Source organism: Dipodomys ordii, unplaced genomic scaffold, assembly GCF_000151885.1.
Source record: "Dipodomys ordii isolate 6190 unplaced genomic scaffold, Dord_2.0 Scaffold91, whole genome shotgun sequence".
Taxonomy (NCBI): domain Eukaryota; kingdom Metazoa; phylum Chordata; class Mammalia; order Rodentia; family Heteromyidae; genus Dipodomys; species Dipodomys ordii.
The window spans coordinates 4833533-4852004 of NW_012267307.1; the positions used below are offsets into that span (position 1 = coordinate 4833533).

At 45.8% G+C, this 18472-nt stretch overlaps 2 protein-coding genes across 2 annotated transcripts in view; one reads left to right on the forward strand and one right to left on the reverse strand.

Annotated features, from left to right (window-relative positions):
- Adnp2 (ADNP homeobox 2) overlaps window positions 1-12301 on the forward strand; it is a 17790-nt gene extending 5489 nt beyond the window's left edge. Inside the window, exons 2-3 of the mRNA XM_013026143.1 lie at window positions 4821-4910; window positions 7590-12301. Of these exons, the coding sequence (XP_012881597.1) occupies window positions 4821-4910; window positions 7590-10943 (3444 nt within the window). The 3' untranslated portion in view covers window positions 10944-12301. The remainder of the gene's footprint in view (window positions 1-4820; window positions 4911-7589) is intronic.
- A 4429-nt stretch (window positions 12302-16730) lies between these two features.
- Window positions 16731-18472, reverse strand: part of Pard6g (par-6 family cell polarity regulator gamma) — a gene marked incomplete at its 5' end in the record, with an annotated part of 36214 nt that continues 34472 nt past the window's right edge. The window contains one exon of the mRNA XM_013026123.1: window positions 16731-17591. Coding sequence (XP_012881577.1) covers window positions 16750-17591 — 842 coding nt within the window. The remainder of the gene's footprint in view (window positions 17592-18472) is intronic.

The window sequence follows — 18472 nt, forward strand, 5'->3', positions numbered from 1 at the left end:
AGTGGCGCTGTGGCTCAAGTGGTAGAGCACTTGCCTTGAGCTGAAGAGCTGAGGGACAGCGCCCAGGCCCAGAGTTCAGGCCCCACGGCTGGACCCCCCCAAAAAAAATACATACACAGAGATGAAAGTAAAGGTTTATGTGCCATTATTTCAAAATGTTCTATATCTGTGTACATACGTGTAATACATATTATATATAATACACATGTATATGCATATATATGTGTATATATACATGTACGTACATGTGTGTGTGTGTGTGTGTATATATATATAGTCAGGGTGGTGTACAACTGTAAAATGGATGTCTTGGGGACAGAAGGATGGTAAGTTCAAGGCTAGCCAGGGCTACATAGTGGGCCCTTCCCTCAGTAAACACTAACAATACAAAACAAATGTAGGAGAAATGAGGGTATTGATTGCCTAATAACCAAAAACCACAAGTGTCATAACACAGAAGTGGAAGGGATGAGTGATACTTCTGTGTGTATGTGTGTGTGTTACCTAGAGATCACCAGGTACATTTGTCTGATGATTAAATTGTACTCTCTTAAGTTACTGCCATATTTAACTGTTAATAGATAATTATGATAAATGATACCTGAATTTATTCAAAAGTATTATTATTACTAGAAGCTTTTGTCATTTTGTAAGTTCTTAATTAACAACTACTAGAAAGACAGGAGAAGTCTTTGGAGAGTTAACATCCCAGGCTTATTGAGCTAAGGGAATTCATGTGACCATCTCATAGAAGTATAAGTCCCTCATTGCTTCTACCCTCACCTTCCAGGGATTACTAACTGTACTTTTTCTGACTACTTCCTAGGAAAGGTCTCCTTCCAGGGTATTACTTTCTGGGTGTCATCCTCTTCTTCCTGGTTGTTTTATCTGAGGGGGCGTGAGTGTCATAGGTTAGATTAAGACACGTAAGCTAATATTCCTAAGGCTGGGTTGCTGCCACTTTGAACTGCTTGGAGGGCTTTAAAATTTGGATGCCCTGCTGGGCACCAGTGGCTCACGCCTGTAATCCTAGCTACTCAGGAGGCTGAGATCTGAGGATCACGGTTCAAAGCCAGCCCAGGCAGGAAAGTTTGTGAGACTCTTTTTTTTTTTAATTTTTATTTTTTTTTAATTGTGAAAATACTGTACAGAGGGGTTACAATTACATGGGCAAGGTTTGTGAGACTTATCTCCAATAAACCACCAGAAAACTGGAAGTGGTGCTGTGGCTCAAGTGGTAGAGCATTAGTCTTTTTTTTTTTTTTTTGTTGGTCGTGGGGCTTGAACTCTGGGCCTGGGCGCTGTCCCTCAGCTCTTCAGCTCAAGGCGAGCGCTCTACCACTTGAGCTACAGCGCCACTTCCGGTTTTCTGGTGGTTTATTGGAGATAGGAGTGTCACGGTCTCTCCTGCCTGGGCTGGCTTTGAACCGCGATCCTCAGATCTCAGCCTCCTGAGTAGCTAGGATGACAGGCGTGAGCCACCAGCGCCCGGCTTAGAGCATTAGTCTTGACCTGAAGAACTAAGGGACAGCGCCCAGTCCCAGAGTTCAAGCCACACAACTGGCGCCCCCCCCCCAAAAAAAAGATACCCTGAGTCTTTTTCATTAACTCTTTAGACACCTACATGTATAAGTAGATACTCAAATTTGTTCAACCATGTGTCAACATATGTATACTTTCCATTTATTTTTTGGTAAATCTTAGTTTCTTACTGCTGGCTCCCTGTGACCGTGAGAAGCATTTCTTAAGCTTTTCTACCTATATCTTGCAATATGGTGTTTTGGTTTCCTTCTTTTTTTGTATTTTCAAATACAATAATTTGAAAGAATTATTTCAAATGCGAAATACATGGGTGAAAAATCTGTCACCAGCCACCTAAATCCTACAAAATTGTTGAAGTTTAATGGTTTTGTTCCCTGTTTCTCTATTCCTCCATTGTTTCACCATCGGTCTTGGGGCTTGAACTCTGGGCCTGTGTGCTGTCCCTCAGCTCTTCAGCTCAAGGCTTGAGCCACAGCACCACTTCCAGTTTTCTAGTGGTTTATTGGAGATAAGAGTCTCACAGACTTTCCTGCCTGGGCTGCCTTTGAACTGTGATCCTCAGATCTCAGCCTCCTGAGTAGCTACGATTACAGGAGCCACCGATTCCCAGCATATTTTTCAATGCATTTCAAAGAACCTTGCAAGCATCCATACATTTTACTTTTGATTAGTTGTTAAGCAACTGATTTTTGATGTACGCACGTTGCACATTGTATATATCCTAGAAAGGCTTTGTGAGCCTTTTTCCATTAAATTGTGTGTGTGTGTATGTGTGTGTGTGTGTGTTTGTCGGTTGTGGAGTGTGAACTCTGGGCCTGGGCACTGTCCCTCAGCTTTTCAGCTCAAGGCTAGTGCTCTACTACCTGACCCACAGTGCCACTTCTGGTTTTCTGGTGGTTATTTGGAGATAAGAGTGAACTCATGAACTTTCCTGCCTGGGTTGGCTTTGAACCGTGATCCTCAGATCTCAGCCTCCTGAGAAGCTAGGGTTGCAGGCATGAGCCACCAGTGCCTGGCTTTCCTTACTGGTTTGTTGTTGTTGTTTTTTTGTGTTTTTTTTAGGTCCAGTCGTGGGGCCTGAACTCTGGGCCTGGGAGCTGTCCCTTAGCTCTTCAGTTCAAGGCTAGCACTCTACCACTTGAGCCACAGCACCACTTCCGGCTTTTTTCTTTTTGCTTATGTGGTGCTGAGGAATTGAACCCAGGGCCTCATGCATGCAAGGCAAGCGCTCTACCACTGAGCCACCTTCCTAGCCCCTGTTATTGTTTTGTTTGTTTGTTTTTGAACTGACACTGGTGCTTGAAATCGGGGCCTTATGCTATTATTTGGCTTTTTCCACTCAAGGCTGGTGCTCTACCACTTGAACCATACCTTTACCTCCTGGTGTGGCCAGTGTTTTTGTTTATTTTTAAATTTACTGTCTTTCTTTTTTTTTTTTATGCTGGGGTTAAAAGCCAGTATCTGGAACACATTAAACAAATACTTGATATCTTAGCTATATCTCCAGCCCTTAATTTTTTTGAGATAAGATCTTGCTATGTAGCTGAGGCTGACCTTGAACTCCTAATTCTTCTGCCTTTACCTCAGAGTAGAATACTGAGATTACAGGCATGCCTGGCTTTTATTGGTTCTTTTTGAAGTAGTGTTAGCAATAAAATTGTTTATTGTTTTAATTCATAGTATGATTGTTTTCCCAGCTTAGTGCTAAGGTTTTACTTGTATCCTTTTTTGCACTGTGCACTTGTGTGTGTACACACACACACACACACACGTGTTTGAGTGTGGATGTGCATTTTAAACCATACTGCCATTTCCAGCTTGGTAGAAGTTAATTGGAAATAAGAGTCTCACAGATTAACATGTCCTGGCTAACTTAGAACCTTGATCCTCCAATCTCAGTCTCCTAAGTAGTTAAAATTACAGCCACCTATGTCTGGCTTTTTTTGCACTCTCTTAAAGGAGCAAGCATCTGTTTTGAGTGAGAAATAACTTATTTTATCTGAAACAAACCTCTGTATTCTAGATCTCAGTTGAAATATCTACCCTGAAAGATATTCAAAACATAACACACTTTGCTCTCATGCTCTTAGGACAAACACATTGAATAGAAGTGGCACAATGCTATTTAAATGACAAAGTAAATAGGACCCAAGAAACAAAGGACTTCTTAATTTTTTTTTGTCATATAGTTTCTAGATGACTCTTACGTTCTTGATCCCATATATGGTGTATACATGGGCACATCTGAGGGAAGCTAGAAGGGGGTACAGAACTAGAGGAAAATGGGTGAAAAAATACAGCAGAGGGGCCCATCAGCTACACTGGACATTGATGAAAGTGAACTAAGCAACTCAAGAGTGGTGATGTGAGGGAGGGAATGAGAGAGAAAGAGGAAACAGCCCACATGAAGCAAAAGGAAAGAAATGTACAAATCATCCAATTTGGAAGACATAGTTTCATTGTTAAAGTCTGTGGAGTTCATAAGCTTTGTTAATCAAGGCTAAAATGTGTTGGTGACTTTAACTAAGTATCACTGCACAATACTGTGAAATTTATGTAATTAATCTCAAAGAAAAGAACTGTTGAAGGTTAAAAAGTGCTTTGTATACATTCACAAAGCCACATGAGTTTTATAATCCTTATATACACTTAAGACTTTGTATATAAAAACATACATGATTATTATAAAGTGTAATCTATTTCTTACAAAAATAATTTTAACTTGGACCAGTTCAGCATTTCCTCAGCTCTCAACTGCCGTGAATACTATTGTCAGTTTGCCCATGTAGATTTCTTAGATAGCAAGTATTTTAATTTATTATGTGTTTAATTACTTGGGCTTGTATTCTGCTCCTTCATGCCTCCAGTTCTGGCTAATTGGAGGTAAGAGTCTCATGGACTTTCCTGGCTGGATTGGCTTTCAACCATGATCCTCAGATCTCAGCCTCCTGAGTAGTAGTTAGGATTACAGGTGTGAGCCTCTGGCTCCCAGCAGACACTAAGTGTGTTGTTGTTGTTTTTTAGGTATAAATAAATGTTTTCTCAGGCTGAGGATCAACTCCAGGACCTCATGGATGCTAGGCAAGCCCTCTACAGTCACTAGCCTTGTTTTTATTTTGAAAACAGTCTGGCCAAGTTGCCTTGGCTAGCTTTTAGACCTGGGGTCTAACTGCCACAGCTTAATGCTACACATTACCATGCCCTATAAATAAACACTATAAACACTTCTGTATCTCTTGAATTTGTATAATCTTTTTGTCTCTTCATTTTTTTAAAAGGACCTTGAAGACTTTGATCCAGGAGAGAAGTACTTTTATAACACATCATGGGGAGATGTTTCTCTCTGGGAACCATCTGGAAAGAAAGTGGTATGCGATTTTGTAATTGTTTTCCATTAGGCGCAAGTAAATTTAGACTGGGGGATGGTCACAGATAATGGGGCAGCTGGTGAATTAGTGGGAGTTGCTGCTCAGGAAGTTGATAAGAAAGCATAGCTAGAATCGATAATCCAAGAGGAGTGTTGAAGTTTTATTTTTTCCTTGGTTGTGGGGCCTGAACTCTGGGCCTGGGCACTGCCTCTCAGCTCTTCAGCTGGAGGCTCTCAAGCACTATCACTTGAGCCACAGTGCCACTTCCAGCTTTTTCTGCTTATGTGGTGCTGAGGAATCAAACCCAGGGCCTCATGCATGTGAGGCAAGCGCTCTGCCACCAAGCCACCTTCCCAGCTCCGCTTTCAGAGTTTTCTGAATACAGAATTGGTGTAGTGATGAGGCAAAGTTATTGTTTGTCCTTCTCTGTAAGAGCCATGGTTGTAAGAAGGAGTAACTGTTCTGAATGCAGTAGAGTGCCATAGCATTAGGTTCACAGACACGCGGTGTTAATAACTTTCTAGACAGTGGGGCTGTGCATGTGACCATGGCCCTGTGGGTTCATGGTGGGGCTGGAACGTTGACATCACCCAGTGGTACCTATACGGTCTCGGATGGTTCACCACTGATGCTCGCCGCAGTGATGGTGTGAGTAAACCTGCACTGCAAGTGTACAGAAATACGTAAATTGCATAATAACTCGCTAAGTGTTGTTCATGACTATTGCTGTTTTTTTTTTTTTGTTGTTGTTTTTTTTGCTGGTTGTGGGGCCTGAACTCTGAGGCAGTGTCCCTCAGCTCTTCAGCTCAAGGCTAGCACTCTAGCTACTTGAGCCACAACACCACTTCCAACTTTTTCTGCTTATGTGGTGCTGAGGAATCGAACCCAGGGCTTCATGCATACAAGGCAAGCACTCTACCACTGAGCCACCTTCCCAGCCCCTGTTACTGGTTTATATACAATCACACATTGCTTAATGATGGTGATAGGTTCTGAGAAATGGTTTGCTAGAAGATTTTATTGCTGTGACATGAGAATATCATAGAGTATTCCTTACCCAAACTTACATGGGAGAGCCTATTGAACACCTCATTCCAGACCTATACAGCATGGCACTGTAACTGAAAACCCAGGCAGCTGTAACATAGTGGTATCTGTCTATTGGACACATCTGCACCTAGAAAAGGAACAGTTAAAAATGCTGCGAAAAAAAGGTAAAAGAATGTACCATGCATAGAACTTGCAGAACCTGTGCTGTTCTGGGAAGGGTGGTTATAAGCAGATGCTAATGCCCAGGGCACAGCTCTGTGCTGCATTGCATGGAGGCTACACTGCTTATTCTATGTGTTTATCCTTTTTTCAATAATAAGTCAGTTTTAGCTTACTATTATATTTTCACTTTATAATGTTTTGTTGTTGTTGTTGGTCGTGGGGCTTGAACTCATCAGCTCTTCAGCTCAAAGTGAGCACCCTACCACTTGAGCCACAGCGCCACTTCTGGCTTTTTTCTGCTTATGTGGTGCTGAGGAATCGAACCCAGGGCGTCACACATACGAGGCGAGCACTCTACCACTGAGCCACCTTCCCAGCCCTCACTTTATAAATTTTTAACTTTTGTAATAATAGCCAGCTTAAAACAATTGTCTCGTGGAATTTTTTTTGTCGGTTATGAGGCTTGAATTCTGGGCCCGGGCACTGTCCCTGAATTCTGCTCAAGGCTAGTGCTCTACCCCTTGAGCCACAGTTCTACTTCCAGTTTCCTGGTAGTTCATTGGAGATGAGTCTCACGGACTTTCCCACCTGGGCTGACTAAACTGCAGTCCTTAGATCTCAGCCTCCTGAGTAGGATTATAGGTGTGAGCCACCAGCACCTGGCTGAAGTATTTCTTCTTTATGTACATTTATTTACCTATTTAAATTTGTTGTTGTTGTGGGTCATGGGTGTTGAACTCTGAGGCTGGGCACTGTCCCTCAGCTCTTCAGCTCAAGGCTAGCTCTCTACACTTGAGCCACAGCTCCACTTCTGGTTTTCTGATGATTAATCGGAGATAAGGGTCTCATAGACTTTCCTGCCTGGCCTGGCTTTGAACTATGATCCTTAGATCTCAGCCTCCTGAATAGCTAGGATTATGGGCATGAGCCCCTGGTGCCTGGCTCTATTTAAAGTTTTGTTACCCCCGCTTCCCTCTCTCTCTTGCAGTTTTTTCTTCTTGTCTCCACCATAAGTTGTATAGTTCATTTTCAACATCCTGTAAGCTAGGGCATATCACTTGCTCCCTCCCTCTTTCCCTTGTTCTCACTCCTTCCCTCTTATCTCTTCTTTCCTTTCCTCCTTCCCTTTCTTCTTCTCTTACCCTCCTTCTCTCCCTCCTTTTCTTCCTCTTCCCCTCTCCTTCCCTCTCTCCTTCTTTCCCTCTCTTCCTTTCCTCCTCTCCCTCTGTCCCTCTTCTCCCTCTTTCCTCTCTCTCTTCCTCCTCTCTCCCTCTCTTTTCCCTTCTTCCTTTCCTTCCTCTCTCACTCTCTTTACCTAGGCCTACATAGGGTCAGCTCAGAATTTCTGTTCTGCAGTTCATGTTGGTGTCCTACCAGATGAGCAAAAGAAACATGAAATATTGTGCAGAAGGTGGTCCCTAGAAGCTTTTTACCCTGCCTAAGACTTTGTTGTTGTTTTTTCAACAGAGGTACAGAACAAAACCATACTGTTGTAGTCTCTGCAAGTACTCAACGAAAGTGCTTACTTCGCTCAAAAATCATTTGCATCGTTACCATGAAGATGAGGCTGACCAGGAGTTGGTGATCCCCTGCCCCAACTGCACGTTTGCCTCTCAGCCCAAGGTGGTGGGGAAGCACTTTAGGATGTTCCATGCACCTGTTCGGAAGGTCCAGAACTACACCGTAAACATTTTGGGTGAGACAAAATCCTCTAGGAGTGATGTGATCAGCTTCACATGTCTAAAATGTAACTTTTCGAACACTTTGTACTATAGCATGAAAAAGCATGTGTTAGTAGCCCATTTTCATTACTTAATTAACTCCTACTTTGGCCTGAGAACCGAGGAATCGGGGGAGCAACCTAAATCTAATGATACTGTTTCTGTGGACAAGAGTCCCTCGTCTGACAGATACTACTGTAAGAAATGCAGCGCCAGTGCTGGCAGCCAGGACGCTCTGATGTACCATATTCTGACCTCAGATGTTCACAGGGACTTGGAGAATAAGCTGAGGTCTGTGATTTCAGAACATATCAAGAGGGCGGGGTTTCTGAAGCAAATGAATATTGCCCCCAAGCCAGTGGCCCGCTTGGCCATACCACCGAACAGCAGTGCGCCCGGCATTGCAGCTCCCCCACCTTGCTTCCACCTCACGCTGCCACAGAACAGCCAAAGCACAGCCACAGTGCAGCCAGTGACTGTGGCCCCCGGCACTTCAGGGAGCCTCACTCATTCTCCCCCTGCTGCTACCCCGTCCCATGTGACTCTAGTCTCCAACCCTCTGCCTGTGTGTCAGAACAGTATCACCCTACAGCCCTCAGGTCCCCCACCTGTCTTTCTCTCCCACGGGGTTCCACTTAACCAGCCTGTGAACCCTCCCGGGAGGTCCCTGAGTCAGCCAGCCGGGTCTGGGAATAAGTCTGTTGGAGCAAGTGTCTGCCCCATGAGTCAGACTGTACGCCCTGGGGTTTTACCCCTGACCCAGCCTGTGGGCCCCGTAAGCAGACCTGGGGGCCCTGTGAGCAGACCTGGAGGCCCTGTAAGCAGACCTGGGGGCCCTGTAAGACCCGTGGGGCCCGTAAGCAGACCTATAGGGCCTGGTGTACTTCCTGCTGGTCCCCCTGTCCCCCCAGGGGTTCTTCAGGCCACTTCACCAGGAGTGATCTCAGTGGGTCGGGCAGTCCCAACAGGCATCCTTCCTGCGGGCCAGGTGGCCCCTTCAGGGGTCATCCCTGGACAGACAGCGACTTCTGGGGTCTTGCCCACTGGTCAAGTTGTCCAGCCGGGGGTTCTTCCAGTTGGCCAGACAGCCCCAACACGGGTCCTCCCTCCTGGCCAAACAGTTCCTTTGAGAGTTCTCCCTGCTAACCAGGTGGTCCCTTCCGGGCTGCTGTCGCCCACCCAGACGGTCCCCTCGGCTGTCGTTCCCATGAACCAGAGTGTCAGCTCTGGTGTTCTTCAGCTCAGTCAGCCTGTTGCATCAGGGGTGCTGCCTGTGGGCCCACCGGTCAGGCCTGGCATGCTGCAGCTCAGCCAGTCTGTTGGCACCAGCATCCTGCCTGTGAACCAGCCAGTGAGAGCTGGAACTTCACAGAACACCACCTTTCTCACATCAGGCTCTATTCTCCGGCAGCTCATCCCTACGGGGAAACAGGTGAATGGAATCCCCACCTATACACTGGCCCCTGTGTCTGTCACTCTGCCTGTACCTCCTGTAAGTGGCCTCACGACCGTCGCACCTCCCCAGGTGCCGGTCCAGTTTATGCCCTCAGGCACAGGCACACAGATGGCCAATTCTTTGCCCAGCTTGCCTTCCCCGCAGGTGCTGGTGAGTGCTGCCCCAAGCGTGTTTGTCCAGGCTACCTCACCTACTGCAGATACCAGTCAGGTGCTCAAACAAGCCAAGCAGTGGAAGACCTGCCCAGTTTGCAACGAGCTCTTCCCCTCCAACGTCTACCAGGTTCACATGGAGGTGGCTCACAAGCACACTGAAACCCAGCTCTGTCGAGTTTGCAATGAGCTCTTCCCCTCCAACGTCTACCAGGTTCACATGGAGGTGGCTCACAAGCAGAGTGAGTCCAAGTCCAATGAGAAGCTTGAGCCTGAAAAGCTGGCAGCATGCGCCCCGTTTCTGAAGTGGATGAAGGAGAAGACGGTGCGCTGCCTCTCCTGCAAGTGCCTGGTCTCAGAGGAGGAGCTGATGCACCACTTACTCACGCACGGCCTGGGGTGTCTCTTCTGCCCAGGTACTTTCCATGATGTCCGAGGCCTCCTGGAGCACAGCAGGACTAAGCACCTGGGGAGCCAGAGGCTGTCCGTCGACTACAGCAACAGAGGCTTCCAGCTGGACTTGGATGCCAACGGCAACCTGCTGTTCCCTCACCTCGACTTCACCACCATTCTGCCGAGAGAGAAGCTTGGTGAGCGCGAGGTCTATCTGGCCATTCTAGCTGGGATACACTCCAAGTCCTTGGTGCCTGTGTATGTGAAGGTGAGGCCCCAGCCCGAGGTTCTGCCCAAGGTTCCCAGCAAACAGAAGCTGACCTGCCCCTTCTGTTTTGGTGCATTTGCAACGGCCGATGCCTATGAGCTGCACCTGAAGGAGCGGCACCACGTCATGCCGACGGTCCATACGACACTCAGGTCTCCCGCCTTCAAGTGCATCCACTGCTGCGGGGTCTACACTGGAAATATGACTCTGGCAGCCATTGCTGTCCATCTGCTGCGTTGTAGAAGCGCTCCCAAAGACAGCAGCTCAGACCTGCAAGTCCAGCCGGGTTTGATTGAGAGCAGTGAACTGCTGTTAGTCAATGGGGAAGTGATTCCTGACTCCACCTTTCCTGTAAAGAGAAAACTGCCAGACAGCCATGTGGGGACAGAGGACCAGAGGGATGGGGAGGAGGCTTCACTCATCCTAAATGCAGAGTCAGCTCCAGGTCCTGAGAAAGGGGTGAGTGCTGTGCCTTTGAAGAGACAGAGGAATGAAAGCAGGACAGAGGGACAGGTAGCCAACGATGACGCACTTCAGGTCTTAGCATTAGATCCGAAAAAGTATGAAGGCCGTTCGTATGAGGACAAGAAACAGTTTCTTAGAGATTATTTCCATAAGAGACCGTATCCTAGCAGAAAAGAAATGGAACTCTTGTCTTCATTGCTGTGGGTGTGGAAAATTGACGTGGCTTCATTTTTTGGAAAAAGGAGATATATTTGCATGAAAGCAATAAAAACTCGAAAGCCCTCTGTACTTCTAGGCTTTGATATGTCTGAACTTAAAAATGTCAAACACAGGTTGAACTTCGATTGTGAGCCACAAAATCTATAAAAAAGTGAAGGCCTAGGCAGTGGTTCTGGCTGACTTTGACACACTCCTGTGCTCTGCTGATGTGCCAGTGTCTGCAGCTCTTCAGGGGTTCCAGGTGCTCAGAAAGACTTCTGTTAAGGAAGCAAATAGTTCTCAGATTTACTCTCTCCTGAAGTTCCATTTGTAACAGTTATTCTTTTTCTTTTCCCCCCTCTGTCATAAACTAAATCTTTTGGTATTCCATGCACGCCTTGTTTTCCTCGTAGTGTCAGTATCAAATCTTAAAAAACCTGAAGTCTACAAATACTTATTTTTATTTTCGTTTTAGGAAATTTCTGCTGGTTTGAGAATACTTGATTAATTGAGAATTACAGCATTGCTCTCCCTCAGCTTTATGGGCAGCACTAACAGCACAGTTCCTGTTTAGAGCATTGTGGTGTGTATGGCTAAGAACACACTTCTAAGCATTAACTTTTACTGATGAGTCTGAATGCTATGTGCTTACAAGGTTGTAATTTTCATTTGCACTTTTTCAAGTTTGTCTCAAAAAGCTGTGTGGAGGGTTTTTTTTTTTTTAATGGTAACTCATAGAAAACCAAACGTTCTGAGCCTGATATGTGGTGTACAGCTTATAATCAAGTGTTATTTTATAAATAAAATCTTTGTAGGAGCAGAAATACTTTGCAGTGTAAATATTCTCTATTGATACAGTGACAAGTCACTTCTCCATTCAAAGACATGACAGTAAATCTTTAGTGCCTTTAGAATAAAAGTTAAGAAAACACATCCAGAACTCTTACTTGAATGCTCATAAACTAGCAGAAAGGAGGGGTCATGACATTCAAGCATTTCATGCCTGCCCCTGCTTGTGGTCATGACCTGAAATGGAGATGAGATTTAGGTACAGAGTGAAGGGGTGTAAACCAAGAGCTCATCTTTGTGGTTGGAGTAGCTTGGGATAGTATGGTAGATAGAGTTGGATGAAAGGCTTTTTCCTCTGGCCTAGGTGTCCAAAGGAATGAGACACAGGGTATTGCTGAAGAATCTCCACTATATCACTATTGTATGGAAGCCAAACCTTCTTTAACCATACACTGTAAAACGAAGCACCAGAAGTAGTAATGTGGACCGCTGTCTGGTACCGGTGTCATCCTGCTGAGAGGAGCCTGTCCCACTCGTGCAGAGTCTGACAGCTTCTATGAAGTGCTACAGTGTTGCTGTATTTTTACAAATACAACACTTGCATGTGATGGCTGTAATGTGCATTTCGAGGCAGTTGTAACTGTTGGTGTACTCTGTTGTAAATTCAGAGCTTGTTGGACTTTATTTTACCTATTGTTTTCAGAGTGTCTATTTTGAATTAAAAATTATTACACCACCGCAAATAGAACAGCTTAATTCTTTTCACTTTACATTTCTGTGAGCCAGGGGTGGTGGCACAGATCTGTGCCCCATTGGTTTGGGAGGCTGAGGCAAAGAGGATCGATCGAACCCTGGAGTTTGGAGTGCCCAGGTAACACAGCGAGACATGTCTCATTAAAAACAAAAAAAAATTAGCAGCTAGGCACAGGTAGCTCATCCCTGTGATCTTAGCTACTTAGGAGTTTCAGATCTGAGGATTGAAGATTGAAGCCAGTCCAAGCAGGAAAGTCTGTGAGACTCAACACCAATTGTCAAAAAGCCACAAGTGGAGCTATAGCTGAAGTGGTAGAGTGCCAGCCCTTGATGGGGAAGTACTAAGGAATAGCACCTAGGCCCTGAGTTCAAGCCTCAGCACCAGCTAAGAAAAATAATGACTGGCAGAATCTAGATACGGATATAGATAATCACATTTATGTTCTGAAGACTTGTCACCGTGTGAAATAAAGCAGCGTAATGCAGAGTGCTAACAATAGATGTGACTTGTGTTAGTCTGCTGGCTTGTTTTCTCCCCTGTGGTAACAAAATAGCTAAAATTGGAACAATTTTATGAAAGATAAGTCTTTTTGGCTCTCTGGTAGTCTAAGATGCAGGGGCTATCTTCGGTGATAGCTTCTTGCTAGAAGAGTCCCAAGGCATCTTGTCATACAGCCAGAGCCAGTATTTGTGTGACTCTTGTGATATCTTTTGCAGGGTCACCAGGATTCAAAGCCACCTTATGACCTTGCGTAATACTAGTCACTTTAAACACCAGTTTTCATTCCTTTTTTTTTTTACCAGTTCTTTTTAAAAATTAATGACTTTTAAAATTAGCTTACATTAATGATACAGAGGGGAATTCCAAGGTTATATTTTCACAGATACCGACAATGAAACAATCTTACCCCCTTCACTTTTTTTTTAAAATGAGACTTTTCAGTATAGTTCAGGCTGGCCTGAGATTTACTATGTAGCACAGGCTGCTTCAGATTCAACTCTCAAGTGCTGAGATGATATAGATGCGTATCACTGGCTGGCTCAGTTTTCCCCTCAATTTCAGTGTGTGGCCTTCATACCGTAGGGCTGTAGCATGGCCAGAGGTTCCTGAGGCTTTAATAATTGTAGCCCCTAAGGTACCAAGAAGACGAATTGGATGCCAGTTTCATGCTTTACAGTGGTTGTGTGCTACTAGTTTTGACATGGCCAGACTCATTTTTTAGGTGCCAGCAAGGGCAGGCTGCCATCTGGCCTGTTCTCAACCTCCTACCACCAAGGTCCTGGGACAGATAGGTTTTGGCTGCGCCTGTATTTGTGCACTAGGGTGTTCCAGTTGTGCCCATCAAAAACTCACCACTAAGTGCCCCTAGTTGGGGTAAAGCCCTGAGCACCACTCTGAGGAAGGCACTCGATGACATATGTTGATGTTAAATAGTTGCTCATTACTACATTTTTAGGAGTATAGATCAAAATTGATGAAAACTGAAGTTCCAAAAGCCTGTAAGTGGAGTTGTCAATACAAATAAACTTGAAAGTAACTGACGAACACTTGCTAAGTCTTAAGGTCTTACTAGAAACATTTACCAGCTGCTTACTCTCTGTTAGGAAGTAAGGTGAGTAATGTCACCATGGTTGCTTATTCTGAACGCCGTTGTCTTCAGCATGCCTGCCTTTTATTTCGCATAGGAAATTGAGATATGAGAGGTTGAGTAACTTGTTAAGCTAGAACGATCCTGAGGTGGGATTTGAACGCCCCGTTGGTACCATGTGTTATTGCTATATTTTTGGGGGGGAGGTGGTAATGTGTGTGTATGATGGTACTGGAGTTTGAACTCAGGGCCTCTCCCTCTTGTTTGGCTTTTTTCTTTCACAACTAGCATTCTACTACTTGAGCCACACCCCTATGTCTGGCTTTTTGCTGGATAATTGGAGGCAAAAGTATCACGTGGGCTTGTCTGACGAGGCTGGCTCAAGAATGGTTCTCAGAATCCTGATTGGCTAGGATTATGTCTTTGTTTTTCTGGGTTCATCTTACTCTGAGGAGCATTGTGCCGTGGGAAGCGCATGTCTTTATGTGCTGGCCTTGCTGTAAGCATTAGACCAGCTCCATTATGTCTATTATCTAAACAGTGCATTGCTGCAGTGCATTGTTTCTGCTTAGTTTTGGATGCTTTCAAACAGTAATGGTTTTAGGTAGCCAGCAGAAATCCATTTTTAATAAAACCCATAGAACCATTAGATGAACATGTACTTTAGCTAGCCACTGAATTTAAAAAAAAAAAATCTGGAAGTGGAGCTGTGGCTCAAGTGGTAGAGAACTAGCCTTGAGCACAAAAGCTCAGGGACAGCACCCAGGCCCTGAGTTCGTGTCCCAGGACTGGCACACCACACATAAAGCAGAATGTTAGTGGAAACTTTGCAAACCAGATTGTATTTACAGAGGACTCTACCATAGAAAAAGGTTTTCCAAGAGGACCTATCAATCTGAGCTTGGATCCAGTTTTTCAACTGTAAAATGGTAACAATGAACACCTCAACCAATGTGTGAGTATACGTGATAAATATGGCACATATCTTGAAAAACAGGATTCAGTCTTTTCTGAGTTTTTTTTTTCTGCCATTGATACAAACACTCTACCCTTATTAAAAACAACTGAAATATATCAGCATTGCATTTTGTTAACTCAAAGGCAAAAAAGTCTTTATTCTCTGACATATAAAACCAAAGAAACTTTAATATATATTGACATTTTTAAATGAGAAAATGGCAGATCATTATAAATCTTGGTAGAAAAATACACTCAAGCAGCCACTCCAAGCAGCTCACAATTCCTACAATTAAAGCAACAGCATATAAAGCCTCTTTTTCTCCTTAAAAAAAGATTCACAGTTGCTGAACAACTTAAAACATGGTAAGAAATGTAACTTTTTGTCTTGGTAGCAAACCCAGTTAATAAAACATATTCAACCAGCAATAATTTATATTGGAACATTTCTAATAGTAGGTGAATGTCAAGAGTTCAAATTCTGTAATGCTTGCTTACTTAGTAAAAACTTGCTTATAACTGTCCCAAGAACAAATGCTGTGCTTTTGAAGTGCTTCAAAGACCTTGCATTTGGAGGCTGGACCCATACTGAGACTTCATAGGGAGCATCTTGTTCCATGAACAAGCAGTCAGGAATCCTTAGTTGCTAATAAGGAACTCAGACCCAGGCCCAGGAAACACTTCTCAGCAAAAGCTACTTCTGATCAATAATTCATAAAAGGAAAATCATGTTCTTTTTACTTAATGAATTGAAGACAAATGATGATGAGATGTGCAGTTTATGGCTGACATGAGAGCAGGACATTTCTGCCACTGACCAGCAGGTGGTGCTGGACCATAAGAGCGACAGGTAGGTAGGTCTACCTGCCAGAAAAACCTGGAAAATACTCTTACCTGTATTTACACCAAGGATTCTTTCAGCTAGTTTGTTCTCAAAGAATTAATGTGACATTTTCTTCCTGACATTGTATTCAGGAGGAAAACACAGTGACAGCTAGTTGAGTCAAGAATAAACTTCAAAGGTCAAATAAAAATGACAATGAATCTAACGTCTGTCAAATCTACCAAGTTCCATGTGACTTTATAGTTCAAAGAACTCATGCCCACTGAGCACTATGCTAGGAATGGAAGGGAGCGTAGCATAGCAGTGACTTTTAAAAAGAACTAGATGTTCTAAAAGTAAGATAACAAAGCATACATCCACGTGAGTGAACACAGAGGCTTCACAGTGTCCTCTCTCATTTTGGCTTAAAAAGTGCCCCAGAGCCAGCTGACCCAAGGACAACTGGACAGCTTCAGAGTAGACACTGGTTTTTAATCACGTTTCCAGCAAGCAGTGGCCCTGGCTTCCTGCACTGGAGACAGCTGTGTGACGGTATAGTGGCAGGACGGCGCTGCAGCCGCAGGCAGGTGCTGGGCCAACGGCGATTCTTGACGGATGCCCAGTGGCCTTTCTGAGCATTGAGTCCTCCTGCTGTGGCCTCGCCTGCCCTCAGAAAGTCTGTCTTGTCCAAGCCGTGCTGAGGTCAGCAGAGCTCCAGCAGCATGGTGTTTTCACACAAGTTTAAAAGCATGAATTTTTACAGTTTAAAAATACTTTCTGCCTTTCTGGGGCATGCACTTAGGCTTGTGCATGTTTGTGCATTTTAGATTCTTTGGAGAAATCCTATAAAAATACGGTATTTTCAGTTCCTGTCTAAAAGCTGAAATAAGGTTGTGGGAATGATAGAAAAGGAGGGGGCAATGTACACAATTATTTAAAAATTGGTAACATTTGAAAGACTTCTCTTTGAAAACTTACTGCTGTAATCCCTGTGTATCTGAGTGTGGCCAGCTCCCCTCGACCACAAGTCTGAGGCAACCCGGTCTGGGCCAGAGGCCGGCTCCTACAGCGTGACGGCCGGCCCGTGCTCCTCCACCCCTCCTTGTGGGAGGACCAGCGTGTGGCGAGGGTCTGGCTTCAGGGAGCTGAGCAGTTTGTGAATGCTGCCATTGCTCTCCCTCCCGGAGTTGTGCAGGCCCAGGTCCCGCTGCAGACTGTGGGCCAGCCCTGCGCCGTTGGCCCGCACGAGGCCTTGAGCCTTGGGGACGTGTTGAGACTCCAGAGCCCCTTCGATGACAATGTCGGCCTCCTCATCACTTTCCATCTCCTCCAGGTGGAAGTTCTGCAGGACGTGGGCAGCCTGCAGGCTGTGGTGGCTGGCGGTGCTGTCCGTGGACTGGCCGGAGCTGCCCGACGTGCGGCTGCTGCGGACCACGTTGTTCCTCTGGTTGGCAGGCTTGACGGTGACAATGAGGTTGTGGCTGTTGGCGATCATCATGTCTGTGACCTGATCCAGCGTCTTCCCGGCCACCTCGATCCCGTTGACCTCCAGCACCTCGTCATTCACAGCGAGGAGCCCGGTGCTCTCGGCCAGGCCTCCGGGCACCATGCGGGAAATGAAGATGCCCGGGACCTTCTCCAGCCCCTGGGGCGTTACCCGCACACTGGTCCCATCTCGGATGTAGAAGCCCAGTGGCTTCTCGCAGCCGTGTCTGTAGAGGCGCACCCGGCGGTGAGTCTCGGGGAGGATGTCCACGTCGATGATGGAGGACACCGGGCGGAAGTCATGTGGCATGCCGATGTCCAGGTGGGCGCGCCGGCGGAGACCCTCGTCCCGCAGAGTCACCAGCACTCTCTTCTTCCGCGACAGCGTGCCTGCCCCGAAGCTGTAGTGGTCTGCCTCCTCTGAAACAGTCCAGAACGAGAGTAACAAGAAGAGGACATCACACACAGGCAGCCAGAGAGGAGCCGGGGCCACCAGGTACTGCAAGGTGGGAGAGCCGGGCACCGCCCACCCCCAGACCGCCTCCCTGACACACAGACCCACTGCTGCACCAGTTCCAGCCCTGTCCGAGCAAGGCCAAGGCAAAGCGTGAGCACCTCCCTACAATGAACTCTGTTTAGAGATCTTCAAACTGGCACACAATCAAAGCTAAAGGACTTAGAGGGTAGAGGTGGAAGAAAGACCCTGCAACAAGGAGAATTAGCGATATGAGGAAGGTTTAGGTACCCAGAGGGATAGTTAGTACCAAAGATGTGGGCTAACCTTCACCAGGCCCAAGACCTGGGAAGCTGTCATAGAGGTTTGGGTTGGAACAGACCCAACTGGGTCCCTTAAACGGACTCTCCTTTGTTCTTCCTTCCCACTGTAAGATGGAGAAGGAGCTCTGTTTTAGGTTGATTCCCAGGAAGCCAGCCTGTCTAGATTTCTCTGCACATACTGATATAACTAGCCTCAACAGCTGCATGTAAGGTATTTCTTAGAGAATCAGCGAGGTCTGTTTGGGGTCAGTGACTGGCAGAGTGAGACATGGCACTCTTACCACGAGAGGTGTGAACACTGCCCGGGTGTGGGGCTACTGCAAGACAAAACATGTTAGACGAACTAATGCCAGCGAGGTACTGAGGGGCTGGGCCTCACGTGAAGTTGAGAGCCAGCTCACAGGCACCCTCAAAATCATCTGTCCAGGGCTGGGAAGGTGGCTCAGTGGTAGAGCGCTTGCCTTGCATGCCTGAGGCCCTGGGTTCGATTCCTCAGCACCACATAAGCAAAAAGAAAAAAAAGC